This window comes from Phalaenopsis equestris, unplaced genomic scaffold (assembly GCF_001263595.1).
Source record: "Phalaenopsis equestris unplaced genomic scaffold, ASM126359v1 Scaffold000938, whole genome shotgun sequence".
NCBI lineage: Eukaryota > Viridiplantae > Streptophyta > Magnoliopsida > Asparagales > Orchidaceae > Phalaenopsis > Phalaenopsis equestris.
Window position 1 is genome coordinate 452,089 of NW_018165377.1, and position 15,142 is coordinate 467,230.

The 15,142-nt window shown below is 37.0% G+C and overlaps 1 protein-coding gene across 3 annotated transcripts in view; it reads left to right on the forward strand.

The window, feature by feature from the left end:
• LOC110032401 (histone acetyltransferase GCN5) overlaps nt 1-15,142 on the forward strand; it is a 114,029-nt gene that overhangs the window by 94,131 nt on the left and 4,756 nt on the right. Inside the window, exons 10-11 of one of the 3 annotated variants that reach the window (XM_020736028.1) lie at nt 10,119-10,234; nt 11,482-11,575. In XM_020736028.1, coding sequence (XP_020591687.1) covers nt 10,119-10,234; nt 11,482-11,575 — 210 coding nt within the window. Of the gene's footprint in view, nt 1-10,118; nt 10,235-11,466; nt 11,576-15,142 lie in introns of those variants that run through there. The other 2 variants (XM_020736029.1, XM_020736030.1) reach the window with 2 other exon arrangements.

Below are 15,142 nucleotides of genomic sequence, written 5' to 3' on the forward strand. Positions count from 1 at the left end.
GCAAAATACCATGGGCGGAAAGTAGTGGAGAATAAAGTAAAGCGTTCAGATTCTCCACTGACAGAAAATAATTACACACAGCAAGAGATAATGGTGGGGGTCCACCACTATCAATTATTACAAGCATTTACACACAGCAAGAGATAATGGTGATGGTGGGGGTCCACCACTATCAATTATTACAAGCATTTACACACAACAAGAGATAATAGTGGGGGTCCACCACTATCAATTATTACAAACATTTAAGAAAAGCAAGCACGTGAAAGAAACATCAGATGATGGAGGGGTCCACCACTACCGCAAAGTAGATTCCAATCAGACGCAATTATTCAGTCTCTTTTGCATCAGTAATTCTAAAATTTAAATTAGATTGTTGAGTTTTGACTCATTGCTGTAGACGTATGGTCCATACGTTATCCTTTGTAGACATACATTTGCAATACATGAACTTTGTTGCATAGATGTTTCTGAGGATGTTAAGTTCTCCAATAACAGTTTGAACTTGTTTTTTCTCATAGATTCTTGCGGCTCCTCGGAGTTGTGATTGTACGTCGATGTTAATTGGGTGGTCGAATGTTGACCATAGCATTTCCCAATGTTTGCAGCTTGCGTCTCGAATGTTTCCATATGGTGTTTCTTCATTAGGACGGCAAGTTTTGAAACGATGTCACCGTTCTTCAAAAGCAGGCTTATCTGTCTTTACCTTCCATTTGAATTCAGTTTCTGAAAGGATCTCAGAATAGTCTGACTTTCCTTTTCCTTTATTTTTTATGGGATCCATCTCTCTTTCTGAAATAAGTAGTCTAAACTTTGATCACTTGCAATAAGAACAAACGTTAATCTAGATAATGAGTCAGCGAGCACGTTATTTTTGCCGTCAATGTGTTCAAAATGGACAGTGATCCCCAGTCCGTTGATGAAGTCTGTGAAAGATACCCACCGAATTCTTGATGGCTTATTTTGAGCAGATTTATGATAAAATGAAATGATTGCTTGTCAATCAGTTCTTAATGTAATTTCAGGCTTGTCAAGATAATGAATCTTTAATGCACTCAGAGTTTCCATGCAGGCAAAGATTTCAACATCAATTGTTGATTTAATTACTGCAAATTTTCCGGTTGCATATGCACAAACTCTTTCAGAGGTCCTTGGACTTACTTTAGTTGATTTTCATTTACATACTCCTCCCCATCTTTTCATACACCCATCTGTTTCAAGGACTATGTATGCAGAAGAAGGTGGTATTTTCAAATCAGGAAGCCTTTGAACAAGATCTTTGATTTTTCGAACTAACTTCCAGTCATGTTCTTTCATTCTCTTGTCACCGTGTGGCGAGGTCTTCTGATATAATGACCCTAGTAATACTCCAAGAATTGGAATATAATTTCTTGCATAGTTCAAAATACCTAGCCAAGATCTCATACCTTGTTTTTCCTTTAATTTTTCATCAGGGAAGTCCGCATTCTTTCTGATGATATGCTGTTGAAGTTTTATTTTTCTTTGTTTGTTCACAGCTCCAAAAAATTCAATTTCATTAACTGCAATTTTCATTTTTGTTGGTGAAAGGACTAATCCTTCTTTTTCAACAATTTCTAAGAATTTCTCAAGGTGCCTTCTGTGTTCTTCCTCATTATTACTGAAAATAATAATGTCATCAATGTAAACAACAAGAAAACTCTAGCAATTTTTGAAACAATTATCCATTTTCCGTTGAAAAATGGCAGGTGCATTTTTCAATCCGAATGACATTACAAGCCATTCATAAAGTCTTGTAGGTACTGAAAAAGCGGTCCATTCAATTGAATCAGGATGCATTGCTATTTGATGAAAACCACTTTTAAGATCAAATTTTGAATATATATTGCTGTTGCCTATCTTTTTAATTAAAGTATTTATACCTGACAACGAGTATTGATCCTTATGGGTATTATCATTAAGAGATTGATAATTAAATACCATTCTCTCTTTACCCCTCACCTCCTTCTTTGTTTTAGGATCATTTGTTACGCCTGAATGTACGATGATTGCCATGGTTTTGTGTCTGCTTGTACTAGGACGTATAACCTTGAGATTAAGCAATGCATTAATATGTTCTTCAAATTGCAACTGCATGGCTGGCGTTATGTGTTTCAAAGGTTTATTTTGTATAGTAATATCAGGGTTGATTACCTCAATTTTACAGAATATGTTCTTCGATCAGTGTTGTAAAGGGTTGTCACCGATGTAGCCATTATTCATTAATCTGTTTAGTAACGGCTGAAATTTCTTTGTGAAGTTGTTTTCTGAGAAACCCCAGGCAAACTCAGGAGGCTGTAGTTCCAGAAAGAAACTGTAATCCATTTCGAGCTCCTGGATCTGTTTTGCTTCAACTTCAACATCTAGAGTTGTCGGGACGTGCGTGATTTCTTTGTAAAAAGTAACAGTATTTCCTTCCACGCGCATTCCTCCGTGCAAGCTTCTTATGAAGTTACATCCGATTAACATTTGTATCCCGTCAACTACATCAATGTCCATAATGAAGATTAATGGAATTCTGAAACTATGTTCTCCAATATACATTTTTCCATCTTTAATTTTCTTTCCAGCTTCAGTGGTTGAATTAACTCCGCTGAACTTGACTTGATAATTTAATTTCTCAGTGGCCTCCTTTGGGATGTTATTAATATTAGCACAACAAGTTGTTGCACCAGTATGAATAATAGTTTTAAGATGAAATCTTTCAACACCTGGAACTTCAAAGGTAACAGTTACATTGTAAAGTCGATTCGTCATTCTTCTTGGATTTCTTTGGGCTCGTTATTTGACTGCTTCACATAGAACTTTAACTCCACTGGCTTCCTCAATGAATTGAGTTAAATCTTCTTCATCTTTTTCAATTATAGCTTTGTTTTTATCATGCAAAGAAAGTTCCTTGAAGCTTTCGTGTAGCTGCTTTTCTTCTTCCGATTGAATTTTTTCTATTAATATCTTATTTTCCTCATTCAAATGATCAACATATTTAATATGTTCATGGATCAAAGAGTCTTTAGACTGAAATTACAACAGTGTGAGCTCCTTTTTAATTTCAATTTCAAGATAAAATTTGGAGCAGAGCGGACATGCAGTCATTTTGCAAATGACACAGCGGATCCTCATATTCATGTTGGTTGTAATAGAGCAATATGTGCATCTGAAATGATGGCCAACAATGGGTTTATTGAATTCTCATTGATGATTGCATTTCTCCTGTTCTTCAGAAATTTTAACTTTATATCTCCATCCGAAATCTTTCTTCAACATGTATATTATCTCTTCATCTGGGCAGTTTTCCAGACCATATTTTATATGTAGGATGGTATTGATACTACCTTCCCTTTCAGAGATAGAACAGATTGCATCAGATGAATCTTCATCGAAACCTACTAATAGAACATCATAATTGTCTGGTAGATCCAGATTGCTAATAATAGCCGCTCTTGCCATATTTTCTGTTTTACTTTTATTTTCTCGAGCAAAATGACCTTCTTCTCCACAAATGTAACATCTACATTTGGAAGATTTTGATTTGTTTTTATGATTTTGATTTGTTGATTTTGATTTGTTTTTATTTTTCACAACCCAAACATGTGAGTCATGAGGCTTGCCCTTGTAGCTCTTAGCTTTTCGTAATCCGTATCTCTTGTGGTTAATGTAATATCTAGGAACTGGAATCTTTTTGCAGATGGACAAGTCTTTGATGCCCTTTTGAATTGCGGTCCTTTTATATAGATCGGATAAGTATAGATACGTAAAACGTATCCTGGGCATTACTCCAATAGTGTTCTGGGCATTACTCCAATAGTGTTTTCCAATAGTGTTTCCGGGATGTTTTTCCTTGAAAGCCTTTTCAATTTCATCACCAATTACTGGAGACATTTTTTTAAAGAATTTGGATGATAAATCTTCGCTTATGTACATTCTCCCAGATTTTGTAGGAAGTGTTTTGTAATCATTCATGTATTCGAACATATTTTTAATTTCAGAACATACCAGTCTTTCAAGGTCTAGATATGCGCTATTTTGTTCCTCCGTTGATCCCTGGAACAGATCTTCAAGTAATATAACATGACGTATATGAGAAAGTATATTTTGAGGATCATCAGCAGCATCAATCAACGCCTCATATTCTCTTTCGTATGCCATCCTCCATTGTATCCAAATCTTCTTTTCAACTTCGCCAAGAAGATTTTCAATGTACAACACCTTAGATCTGTTATCAGCAAATTGTTTTTCATTCAGCAAATTCAACGTGATTGATTCCCATCTTGAAATTACATCGTCATATAACGAGAAATCATCAGGAAGAACAAAGACTCCTTGTGTACTGTTTGCAGAGGGTAGATTCCACATGTTTTGACGATAAGTTCTTCTAAAATCAGAAGATTTCGCCTTATAGTTATTGTATGACGATGAGACTGATGGTTCATGCTGCCGACTGGTTGTTGCAGGGGGGTATGCAACTGGTCCCATAGTAGATTCATTAGGGGGTAAATAAGGGGAAGAAGTTATGGAAGCATAGGCTTTATCAGCTTTATTCACCATTCTTCTTAAAACAGGGTATTCAAAATCATTCAACTGACTTTCAATATTATGATAAGCAATTTCTGGCTGTGGTGTTTCTGGTGAGGTGTTGGGACTGGTAGAGATTGTATTGGTATGTGGAGTTAATGGTATTAGCTCTGGTTCAGGTGGACTTTCACAATGTGAAATATATTTTTGGAGGGTGCAGAGGTTTTGTGGGAAATTGTGATGATCAAAAGATATCAAATCATTGTCAGTTTTAGAATCTTCAGTGCTAATATTTCCATTTAGAATTGAAAAGAATTCATCCGAATCATCAACTTTATTATTTTGTGGCTGATTATCTTCATTATTTTCATCACCCATCCAGTAGCAATGAATGGTGTATTATCAATCTTTACGGAATATTCTACTAGATAATCATATTTTCCACTTGGATGCCCTAGTGGTCCAACTGTAGGATCACCATTTTGATATCTTTCCCGTAAGATTTGTTTTTTTCTATAAGATTTGTTGATAGCTCTTGCTGCTATTAGCAACAACATCAATCTCATCATCATCATCATCATCAATAGCAGCAGCATCATCAACATCATTCCCACCAACTTCCGTGAATGACTTAATGTCATTATTCAGTTTATTGAAGTATAAAAACAATGAAAAATCATCATCAGATTCTTCATCTGTTTGATCATAAATTAGATCTTTTGAAAACATCATAAAAGCAGTTTCCTCCTCTGCTTCAAATTCATTTGGTTGAACTGGAGGAGTGGTAGGAGTATAATCGGAGAATGATAGACGAATAGTCCCATCTATTCGTTGTCGCATGGATAATGTTCGTGGTAAATTTATTAGTTGATTCTCCGTGGGCTTGAGGTTCCAATCCAAGCCTTTAAGTTGCTCCGTGGAATGTTTTGTTCCTGGTAGAGCTAGAACACCATGAGAAGCGAGATAATCCGCTATTCCAGAAACATTATAACGGAAACCAACATAACTGGTATTTGTTAATCTTGCAACAAGAGCTCGAGTGATTAAGAGATTAGATTCGCCAGCTTGTCAGTGCTGATATCCATATGTTAATACAACTAGTTCGACATGATTATAAAAATCATGTATGGACATCATTATATTAGGAGCTATATACACAAGTTGTATTCCTTGGCACAGATCAACCTCCATGGTACCTATGATAGATACATCTGATCTTCATCTTGTATCGCGTAACACAACTAAAGCAGTAGTTCCTGCATCTCTTCGATATAAGACATGCAGATGAACCATAATAAAGCCCTAGATGTATGTGTTGTATTCCTTCTTGTACGAGTCTTTGGTAAGACTGTTGGCGTACAAAAGGAAGGTTCACTTGATTATCATCTGTTACCAACACACGTTCCTCAGAATAGTGTTGATAAACACGGTGTTGCGAGACAGAGAATCCATCTTGATACAAAGTCTCAGCTGTTACAAGATTTGCTCGTTTATGTTGAGAGATTTGCAACTGTTGTTCTGGATCCAGTCGACTTTCAAGTGTCCTCGTATATGATATTCTTCTTGGCAACCTTCTCTGTAACTCATAAGCAATTCGAGATCTCATTCGATAGTCTCGGATCTGATCATCTAGATTAGAGATATGATTGGAAGAAGTACTAGGATTATTTAATACTGATGGGGCAGTAACAGTTCTTGATGAGGACATGATGTCAATTTTTCTTAGACTTTTCAGAGATGAAGATGAATTTGGGATTCTTGTAAACAAAGAGTTTGCCTTTTGGTTTTGAAATCTTAGGTGCAGATGAGATTTCAGAAATCGATAATCCCTCAATTTGTTTTCTTAACAATTCCACAGAATCAGGTTGATTCTTAAAACTATGCAAAGTTTAATCTGATCTTCAAGATTAATCAATCTATCAGATAGTTTTAAAACAAGTTGAATTAAAGTATTATTTTGTTTTACAATGGCGCTTAAAGCAGATGTAGTGTTTTGTCTAGCTTCGGTTGGATTAACAAAACCAAGAGCAGGTGGTTCAAGGGATTGAGTTGCAGTAAGTGCAGCTTTGTAATCGGATGAAAATCTTCTTGACTAAGTTGAAGATTTTCTTGGCGAAGTTGAAAATCTTCACCCATAAGGTTTTTAATTACCGATCTCTTAAAGAGAGCTAGTTGTTGTTCCAGCTGATCATTTATTGGACTTTTACTAGAGAACTCACATTGATCTTAACAGTTCTCCAATGTATGAATACCTTCCCCAACAACAAGTGGAGCCAACTCATTTGGGTGAACATCTGAGACAACCAAATGAGAGGGATTAAGAATCTCAGTAGGCTTGCGTAGAGGTGGGTTCTCATCAGGCAGTGTAAGACTATTTCCATTGTTAGGAGTGGTGATAGCAAGCAACTTATCCGTCTGGTTAACATTAGTAACATGTTCTAATAAAGTTACAGGGTCTAAAGTTACCTCTTGGGTAGCACTGCAGAATTAACATGTTCAGAAATATATGATTTCTTTGCATTATGTTCTAAAAAAACACTGTCAGAAATAATATGTTCAGGAATTGATGGTTCCTTTGCATGTTATTCAGCCATAGACTTATATGTATCCAGTTGTATTGGAATATTAGGTTTCAACTTTGGGTGTAATCTGAAGCATTTATCATGTGTGTGACCAAATAACTTACAATGATTGCAGTGGTAAAGATCTTTGTTCCATAATGATTTGTTGTCAGTGACCATTGAGAGCAGTGTCAAGTCAGATTTCTTCTACATCTCAAACTGTAATATCCCTCTCTATAAAAATCCTTGCAGCAGAAGGTCTTGACAGATTAAAAGTAGAAATGTCTAACTTCATTGGTTTTCCATGAATAGCCCCAATAACATATAATACTTGATGGTTGAAGAAGTGAAGCTTGAATCCAGGTACTTTAAACCATACAGGCACAATGAGAGGTTCTTTATTTGAATCAAAGTCAGGGGACCATTTAAGTAATTTAATATGTTTGTCCTCAATTAATATGAATTTCTTCAAGAATATCCTTGCATAGTCTTCTTCTTTGCTCAGTTGTATCATAATGTTTTCCATCAAATAGTTTCACATTCCGGTCCACAACTAGTTTGAAATCTTCAAAAACTTTCCTGATAGCCTCCATCTTATGGTGACCAATTGGAACTTTCCAATAAGTGTAAATTTATGATTTTCAGCAATGGTTTAAATTTCAATGTCAGGAAAATGTTAGTTAGCCCCCCTTTTTTCCTGTTTTTTTTATGAAGTTACAATCTCCCTATCTCGTAAATAAATCATGATACATCTGCGGAAAAACCAAACTATCCCCGAGGTGGAAAGGAGCACTGCCTTTATCAACCACAACAACATAGAATGGTTTACCCATATTCGAAGTAGGTTTAGTCACAAAAGAAGATGAGAGAGCTAAATAACAGAAGACCGCAAAAATACCAAGAAGACGCAGCAAAGATAACACCCCGACATGAACACCTCACCACAAAAAGCCGAGGCAGCGATGAACCCAACAAACCACGATCAAAACACAAAGCAGTAGAAAGGAAAAAACTCGCCCAAATCTGTCGTCGCCGAAACCCTACAACGAAGGAACTTCAAAGTCACCAAAGCCGACTTTCGACGCACAACCCCTTCTCGAAACTCTGACTCGCCACCATCTCTGCAAACGAAGGGCGAAACATTAACGAAACGTTGCTTTGCACGCTCAGCGGTCGTCCACCGTGGCATCCCCTTGCCTAGCTCCTGTCATCGCATTATATATATATATATATATATATATATGAAAGCCCAAAAAAGGCTAATATATTAAATAGAAAAAAAGATACAGATACAATGTGTGGGAGGGCCCAAACATGACACAATGTCCACACAAAAAATCACAAAAGGTTTCAAAACTAGAAAAAACAGAAAATACATTACATACTAAAATAAAAAACCTAACTCTGCCTCTAGTTTTAGGAAAGAAGCAAGCTAATAAGTTGGTAAGATGATTGTCATTGTCGGTAGTAACCAATGTATTATCCAATATGTTCTCGAGTTGGAGTCGACCATTCTGTTCTCGAGTTGGAGTCGACCATTCTTCTTCTTCCTCCTCCTGGAATAGACCTGTCATTCCTCATCTGAAGAATCAGTCTGATGGGGTGATAGAGCTGAAGCAGAAGGAATACCAACCGTAGTACCCACAATAGGTTCTAGTATATGTGAAGTATGAGTTGCCTATACACTGGATACTTCCTGAAGAAGTGGAGTTACGAGACTCTTCTGATTATCAGTCTGAACACTATCATTTGTAGGTAATAGTCCATCAGTATTATTTTCTATGGGGTTTGAAGGTGTCAGCATCACATCACTCGCAATAACAGTAACGGCAGGGGCAATAGAATTAAACACTAAAATCTGTCCTATGATAGCTTTCTCTCCAAGTGGTACAATATATTCTTAGAATCATCCTTAATCACTTGATCTTTAGATTTCAAATTAGGGTGAAACTTATGACATTTTTCAAGAGTATGCACAAACATCTTACAATGAGAACAATAATAAGGTCTATGCTCCATGACGATTTGTTGTCAATATCCATTATGCATTGTGCCCAACCAGACTTCAGTAACATCAGGCAAAGTAATATCTCTTTCCACAAGTATTCTGACCACAAAAGGTCTGGTAAGGTTGAAAGTGGGTAGATCTAGCTTCATAGGGTCTCCAAGTATGACACTAATAGAGTAGAGAACCTGATGATGAAAAAAATGCAGCTTGAGACCAGGTAGACTAAACCATACCAGTACAGTAGGAGGTCATGATTGGGGTCAAAATCAGGAGACCACTTGAATAGCTTCATTAGTTTACCATCAATGTTAAGATATTATTTGGAGAAAAACAAGCTCAAACTTGAACATAGGCCCAAGCTCGATTGGAGCTTCAATTTTATAAACAAGCTCGAGCTTGAACCTAGCTCTCCTCAACTCAACTCGGTTCCTTTGCAGCCCTTTAGGCATGTTTACTGTTTTGTTTGTCATTTTTCTTGTATTGATCCTTGTTTGCATCTCAAAATGCCATGAGTTGATGTATCGTATGTCATCTAGGAGTAGCTTAGTGTTTTTTTTATTTTTCCTAGGTTAGTTGTTCTTTGAAAAAAAAATTGTCAGCTTTTAAAAATTATAGCCATGCTTATTTAATTATGGCAGATTGTCTGAATTATTGGAAGTTTCGATGCACTTTTTTCTTGTAGTAAACACAGTAGCTACGTGCTTCATGACTCCTTACCTAGGCTGCATATCATGGAAACCTTAGGTTATGGGTTGAGGTTTATTTTTTCATATATGTGCATTCTACAATAGAGCTTTTGGTCTTGGGACTCCTGCAAGTTTTTGTTAGGATTTGATTGCCTTTTTTATTATGTGCTTGATACTCTATGCAAAAAGGGTTTTATTTATGCATATGACATCTTATTTACCAATATTTTTTTTTTATTTGGAGGCTTTATACTTTTGTTTGGTGTTTCCAATAGTGTGTTTATTGGCTAGATTTATGACTATGGTTTTGTATTTTATTTATGCTGGTTATAGGAGAGGCTGGCTGGACACCAGACCAGTGGGGTCATTCACGTTACAGACCAGCGAGTGCTGTAGATGGAGTTGTTTATCGCCAGCAGCTAAATGTCTTCATGCGTGGTCTTCTAAAGGCAAGTTCACTCATTTTGGTTTCCTTTTTTTTTTGGTTTTGATTAAGTTTGGTTAGCAGGGGATTTAAGAGACCGAAATACAAACCGACTGATTAAATTTCATAAAGGATTGGAAGATATACATATATATCACTCAGCTCCTATTTTTTTTACATTCCTAACACCTATACTTCAAGTTCTACATATATTTCACCATACCTATGCATTAATAGGTGTATTTACACTTTTTAAAATTTAAAATGGTGGTATTTTGATGTGATGTAAATGATTTGGGTGGTATAAATGTAAGAAGTAAACTTTAGGTGTTAGATATGCAAATACATAGGAATCAGGTGTTTTTTATGTAAATGCCCCTAAAAAATTTTATTGGCATTCATTGAAGATAAGGTAGCTGAAAATAGAATTTGGTGGTTTGGACTTGATCAATGAAGGATAGAAATGAAAACATTACGAGTACATAAAATTACTGTCAAAGCGTTAGAAGAGAGGAGTAGACCAATTATCAAATGGATAGAAGCTGTTTTAGATGATTTGTTATGAATAGGTTTAACACCTTAGATAACACTCCACAAATAATTTGTAAAATGAGGTTCATAAAGTTAAATTCCAAATAGTTGAGATAAAGACTAGTGATGATGATGGTTGACAAATAAGTTTACTATGATTTCTTGCATGATATATCCGTTGTAACTTAGAAAGTAGCTTGTTAAGTATAAATTAATGTGTTGCATAAGCCAGGGGCATTAAAATGAACACCCTTTTATATTGATTTCATTTGCAGTGATAGATGGAATATATTTGTCATTCAATCAGTCGGTAATTTCACTGCTAACGGAATTTTTTTGTTAAGTGTGGGATAATAAAAAGCAGAATAAGCATGCAACTATCAGCATTTTTTTTCCGAGTAAAGTGCTAAAATAGTCCCTTGACTATTTACATGGGGTCATATTAGTTCAAGTCTATAAAATGCCAAATTAGTCCCATACTTTTTTAATATTGGCCAAAATAATTCCCAAGAGGGATTATTTTAACCCTCATTAATAGAATCTGGGGAGTAAATTACCTTTCTGTAAATTATGGGAGTAAAATGACGCCCTACAAAGAGTAACAGAACTATTTTGGCACTGTTTTTTTCTCCCCCTTATGTGCGCTCACTTATATCGGATTGGAATTCTGTCTTACAGTGTGTTTTCTGATAGATGATTTGTTTAATAGGATCTGATGTCTTACAGTGTGTTTTCTGATAGATGATGAACGAACACCCTGATGCTTGGCCATTTAAGGATCCAGTAGATGCACGTGATGTGCCTGATTACTATGATATTATTAAAGATCCAATGGGTATGTGATTTTTCTTTGTGTTAGCACAAGTAAATGGTGTTTGATAATGCTTCCTAAATTTGCGTTCAATAGGCATATGTCTAGGCTAGCTTGTTTTAGAACTTCTAATATTTATTTTTAGTCATAGGGAATTTTTTTTGGAAAATTTACATACATACCACTCAATTCCTATGTATTTACATATCTCACACCTGAACTTTAAAATTTGCATACAATTCGCCTTACCTATGCATGAAAAAGTGTATTTCACTTTTTAAAGGTTAAAATGGTGGTATTTTTAATGTTTTATGAAAGTTTTGAGTGGTATAAATATAAAAAAAACAAAATTTTAGTGTTGGATATGTAAATACAAGAATTGAATGGTATGTATGTAAATGCACCCCTCTCCCCTCAAATCCCCCCCCCGCCTCCCCTCCTGCCAACTCTCTTTTTTTGTGTGTTATTGTTGGAATGGTTTTAAAAGAATGGCTTTAGTGGTGAAGCTCAGTAAAACATGAACACCATAGGACATAGAGATTTCACAGAAGCCATGTTATTCTACAATAACGCAACAATTTTATCTAGAGGATATTGATATTAGAGTTAACCCAAATCACGACCAAACGACAATATTTTTGCTGAATTTCAATGAATGTACAAGACGACTTTTGAACAGAAACATCACAAGAACGGGTAAACAATAAACAATAATGACAACTACAAAAAGAGGAAAGCAAAACAACCTAAAAGCTAGAAATGGCGCCCTCTAAAGGAGGGTGGCAGATCCAGAAGGCAGGAAGGAAGTTGCCGGAAGAGCAGGGAAGGTCGGTGCGGTTGCTGGACGGGGTTTGGATGGCTGGACAACAATAGGAAACAGAAGGACCGGCTGCTAGAAGGCTGTGAGATGGCTGGACAGTTGTAGGAAACGGAAGGACCGGTTGCTAGAAGGCGGCTGGATGGATGGTCAGCAGCAGGAAACAGAAGGACCGTCTGCTGGAAGGCGGCTGGTTGGGTGGACAGCAGTCGGACAGGAAGATGGCAGCAAACAGTAACCGGAATAAATGAAAGATAACTATCTCTACGAGATCGAGTTAAAGCCGGAACACCCCTCAAACCTTTAGATAAGATCACCGCCTCAGACGAGTTATAGTCGGAGCACCTCTTGCCGTTAGGTACAACCTCGGAAGGGAGAAACGCCTCAAAGGCAGCAAACTAAAATTAGAGCCAATCCAAAAACTAACTCTAAAGCACTTATACAACACAGAAAAACACATATAAAAATTGCTAGGAGTTAGAATAGGAAGAAATTGGAATTGGAAAGAAATAAAAATAGGAAAGTGGATAGAAAAGGCAAGCTATAGAATAGGAAAGAATTGGAATTGGTATTATAAAGAATTAAAAATAGCAAAAGTGGATAGAGAAGGCAGTCAATAGAATAGGGAACGGGATCCTATCTACGAGAGGGATTAGATTAGGTAGAAAAGACGAAAAAGTGGGTTGGATGGCTGGACAACAATAGGAAACAGAAGGACCAGCTGCTAGAAGGCTGTGAGATGGCTGGACAGTAGTAGGAAACGGAAGGACCCGTTGCTAGAAGGCAGCTGGATGGATGGTCAGCAACAGGAAACAAAAGGACCGTCTGCTGGAAGGCGGCTGGTTGGGTGGACAACAGTTGGACAGGAAGATGGCAGCTAACCGTAACCGGAATAAATGAATGTTAACTATCTCTGCGGGATCGAGTTACATCCGGAGCACCCCTCATACCTTTAGATAAGATCACCGCCTCAGACGTGTTACAGTCGGAGCACCTCTTGCCATCAGGTACAACCTCGGAAGGGAGAAACGTCTCAAAGGCAGCAAACTGAAATTAGAGCCAATCCAAAAACTAACTCTAAAGCACTCATACAACACATATAATAATTGCTAGTAGTTAGAATAGGAAGAAATTGAAATTAGAAAGAAATAGAAATAGGAAAGTGGATAGAAAAGGCAAGCTATAGAATAGGGAGGAATTGGAATAGAATAGGGAAGGGGATCCTCTCTACGAGAGGGATTAGATTAGGTAGACAGGACGAAAAAGGGGCAATAATTCCTGCCCTAAGCAGACTGGCTAGTCCAGCCTCTTGATGGACCAAAATTTGTCCCGACTGATTCAGCCAACCATCCAAGGAGCCCCGCGTTAGTCTTCTGGGCTTAGGAGAGCTTCGCTTTATCCGTCAAAGCTTCTGTCAAAGGAAGAAGAATGATGTGCTTGCCCTCTTTGGTGAAGGAGTAGGTGTTCCTGAAGCTGTTGCGCAGAGTTCTACAGTAAAATTGCCATGTTCTCCCCAACTAAAGGTGGCAGGCATCCGCACCTGGTCTTATAGTTGGAGTCCTTCGAGAACTACACTTGACACCTGTTAATGCTGACCCTGTTTCTTTATTCAGCCATGTCAGCGAACATGGCTTGGTGTGTCTCTTAGCCATGAGTCCTAACTTTTCTACCATCAATGTAAATATCACATTCTTACTGCTCCCTCCATTGATGATGAGACTGCATATCTTTCCATTCACAGTGCAATAGGAGTATAACATATTGTAAGGAAGAAACTGTGAATCCCTTGTATCAATTTGTAAAACTCATCGAATAATGAGCGTCTCTCCTTCATCCAATGTGAGATGATATACCTCACATTATTCCTCAGCTATCTCCTTGTCACTAACCTCCTCCACGATGCCCTGCTCAGTGGAAGACACAACTTGGCTTGTCGGACAGCTGGAGGTAGGGGTGTAAACGAGACGAGCTTGAGCGAGCTTGGGCTCAGCTCGTGTTTGGCTCGTTAAAAAATATCACTATTCGTGTTCAACTCGTTTATATATCGAGCGCAAAATATTTGTTATGAGTTTTTTGTGAACAAAGAATAGTTTTGATAGTCTTAGTCACGCAATCATAGGATGTTAAGGATAAGGGTGAGATTTAAATATATTATTTATATTAAAACATTCACTTAAATAGAATTTAATATATTTTTATTCATTCTTTTTTAATAAATAATTTTAATTAATTATAAATCTTGTAGCCTTGTTAGGAAATTTATTTAAAAATAATACACATATATACTTTAATTTTTCAAGCCAAAATAAATCGAATATGGATGAACAAATTTCTATTTGTGTGGCTCGTTTATATATCAAGCACAAAAATATTATTCTTATTCGACTCGTTTGCTTAGGGTTTATTTGGGATCACTTTCAGTTTTTTTATTTTTATATTTATTTTTAGTTTATTTTTTCTTTTACTTTATGTTTTGTATTTTTAAAAAGCGTGTTTGGTACTATTATGATTTATATATTTTTAAAAATATAAAATATAAAATATGTTTGGCTAACGCGGCTAGCGCGGTAGCGGCAGGCGCAGCGGCTGATAGCGACAGTGGGCTGTGTCTGGCAGGCAGTAGGAGGCAGGCGACGGCGGAGACGGTGAGAAAGACAGTGGCAGGTGGGGGCCGACGGTGGGCGGCTGTGGCGGAGGCAGTTGGCGGGCGGCGATCAACAGACAACAGCTGCAAGGAGTGGTGGGGGGTGGCGATCGTCGGAGGCGGGGGGGGA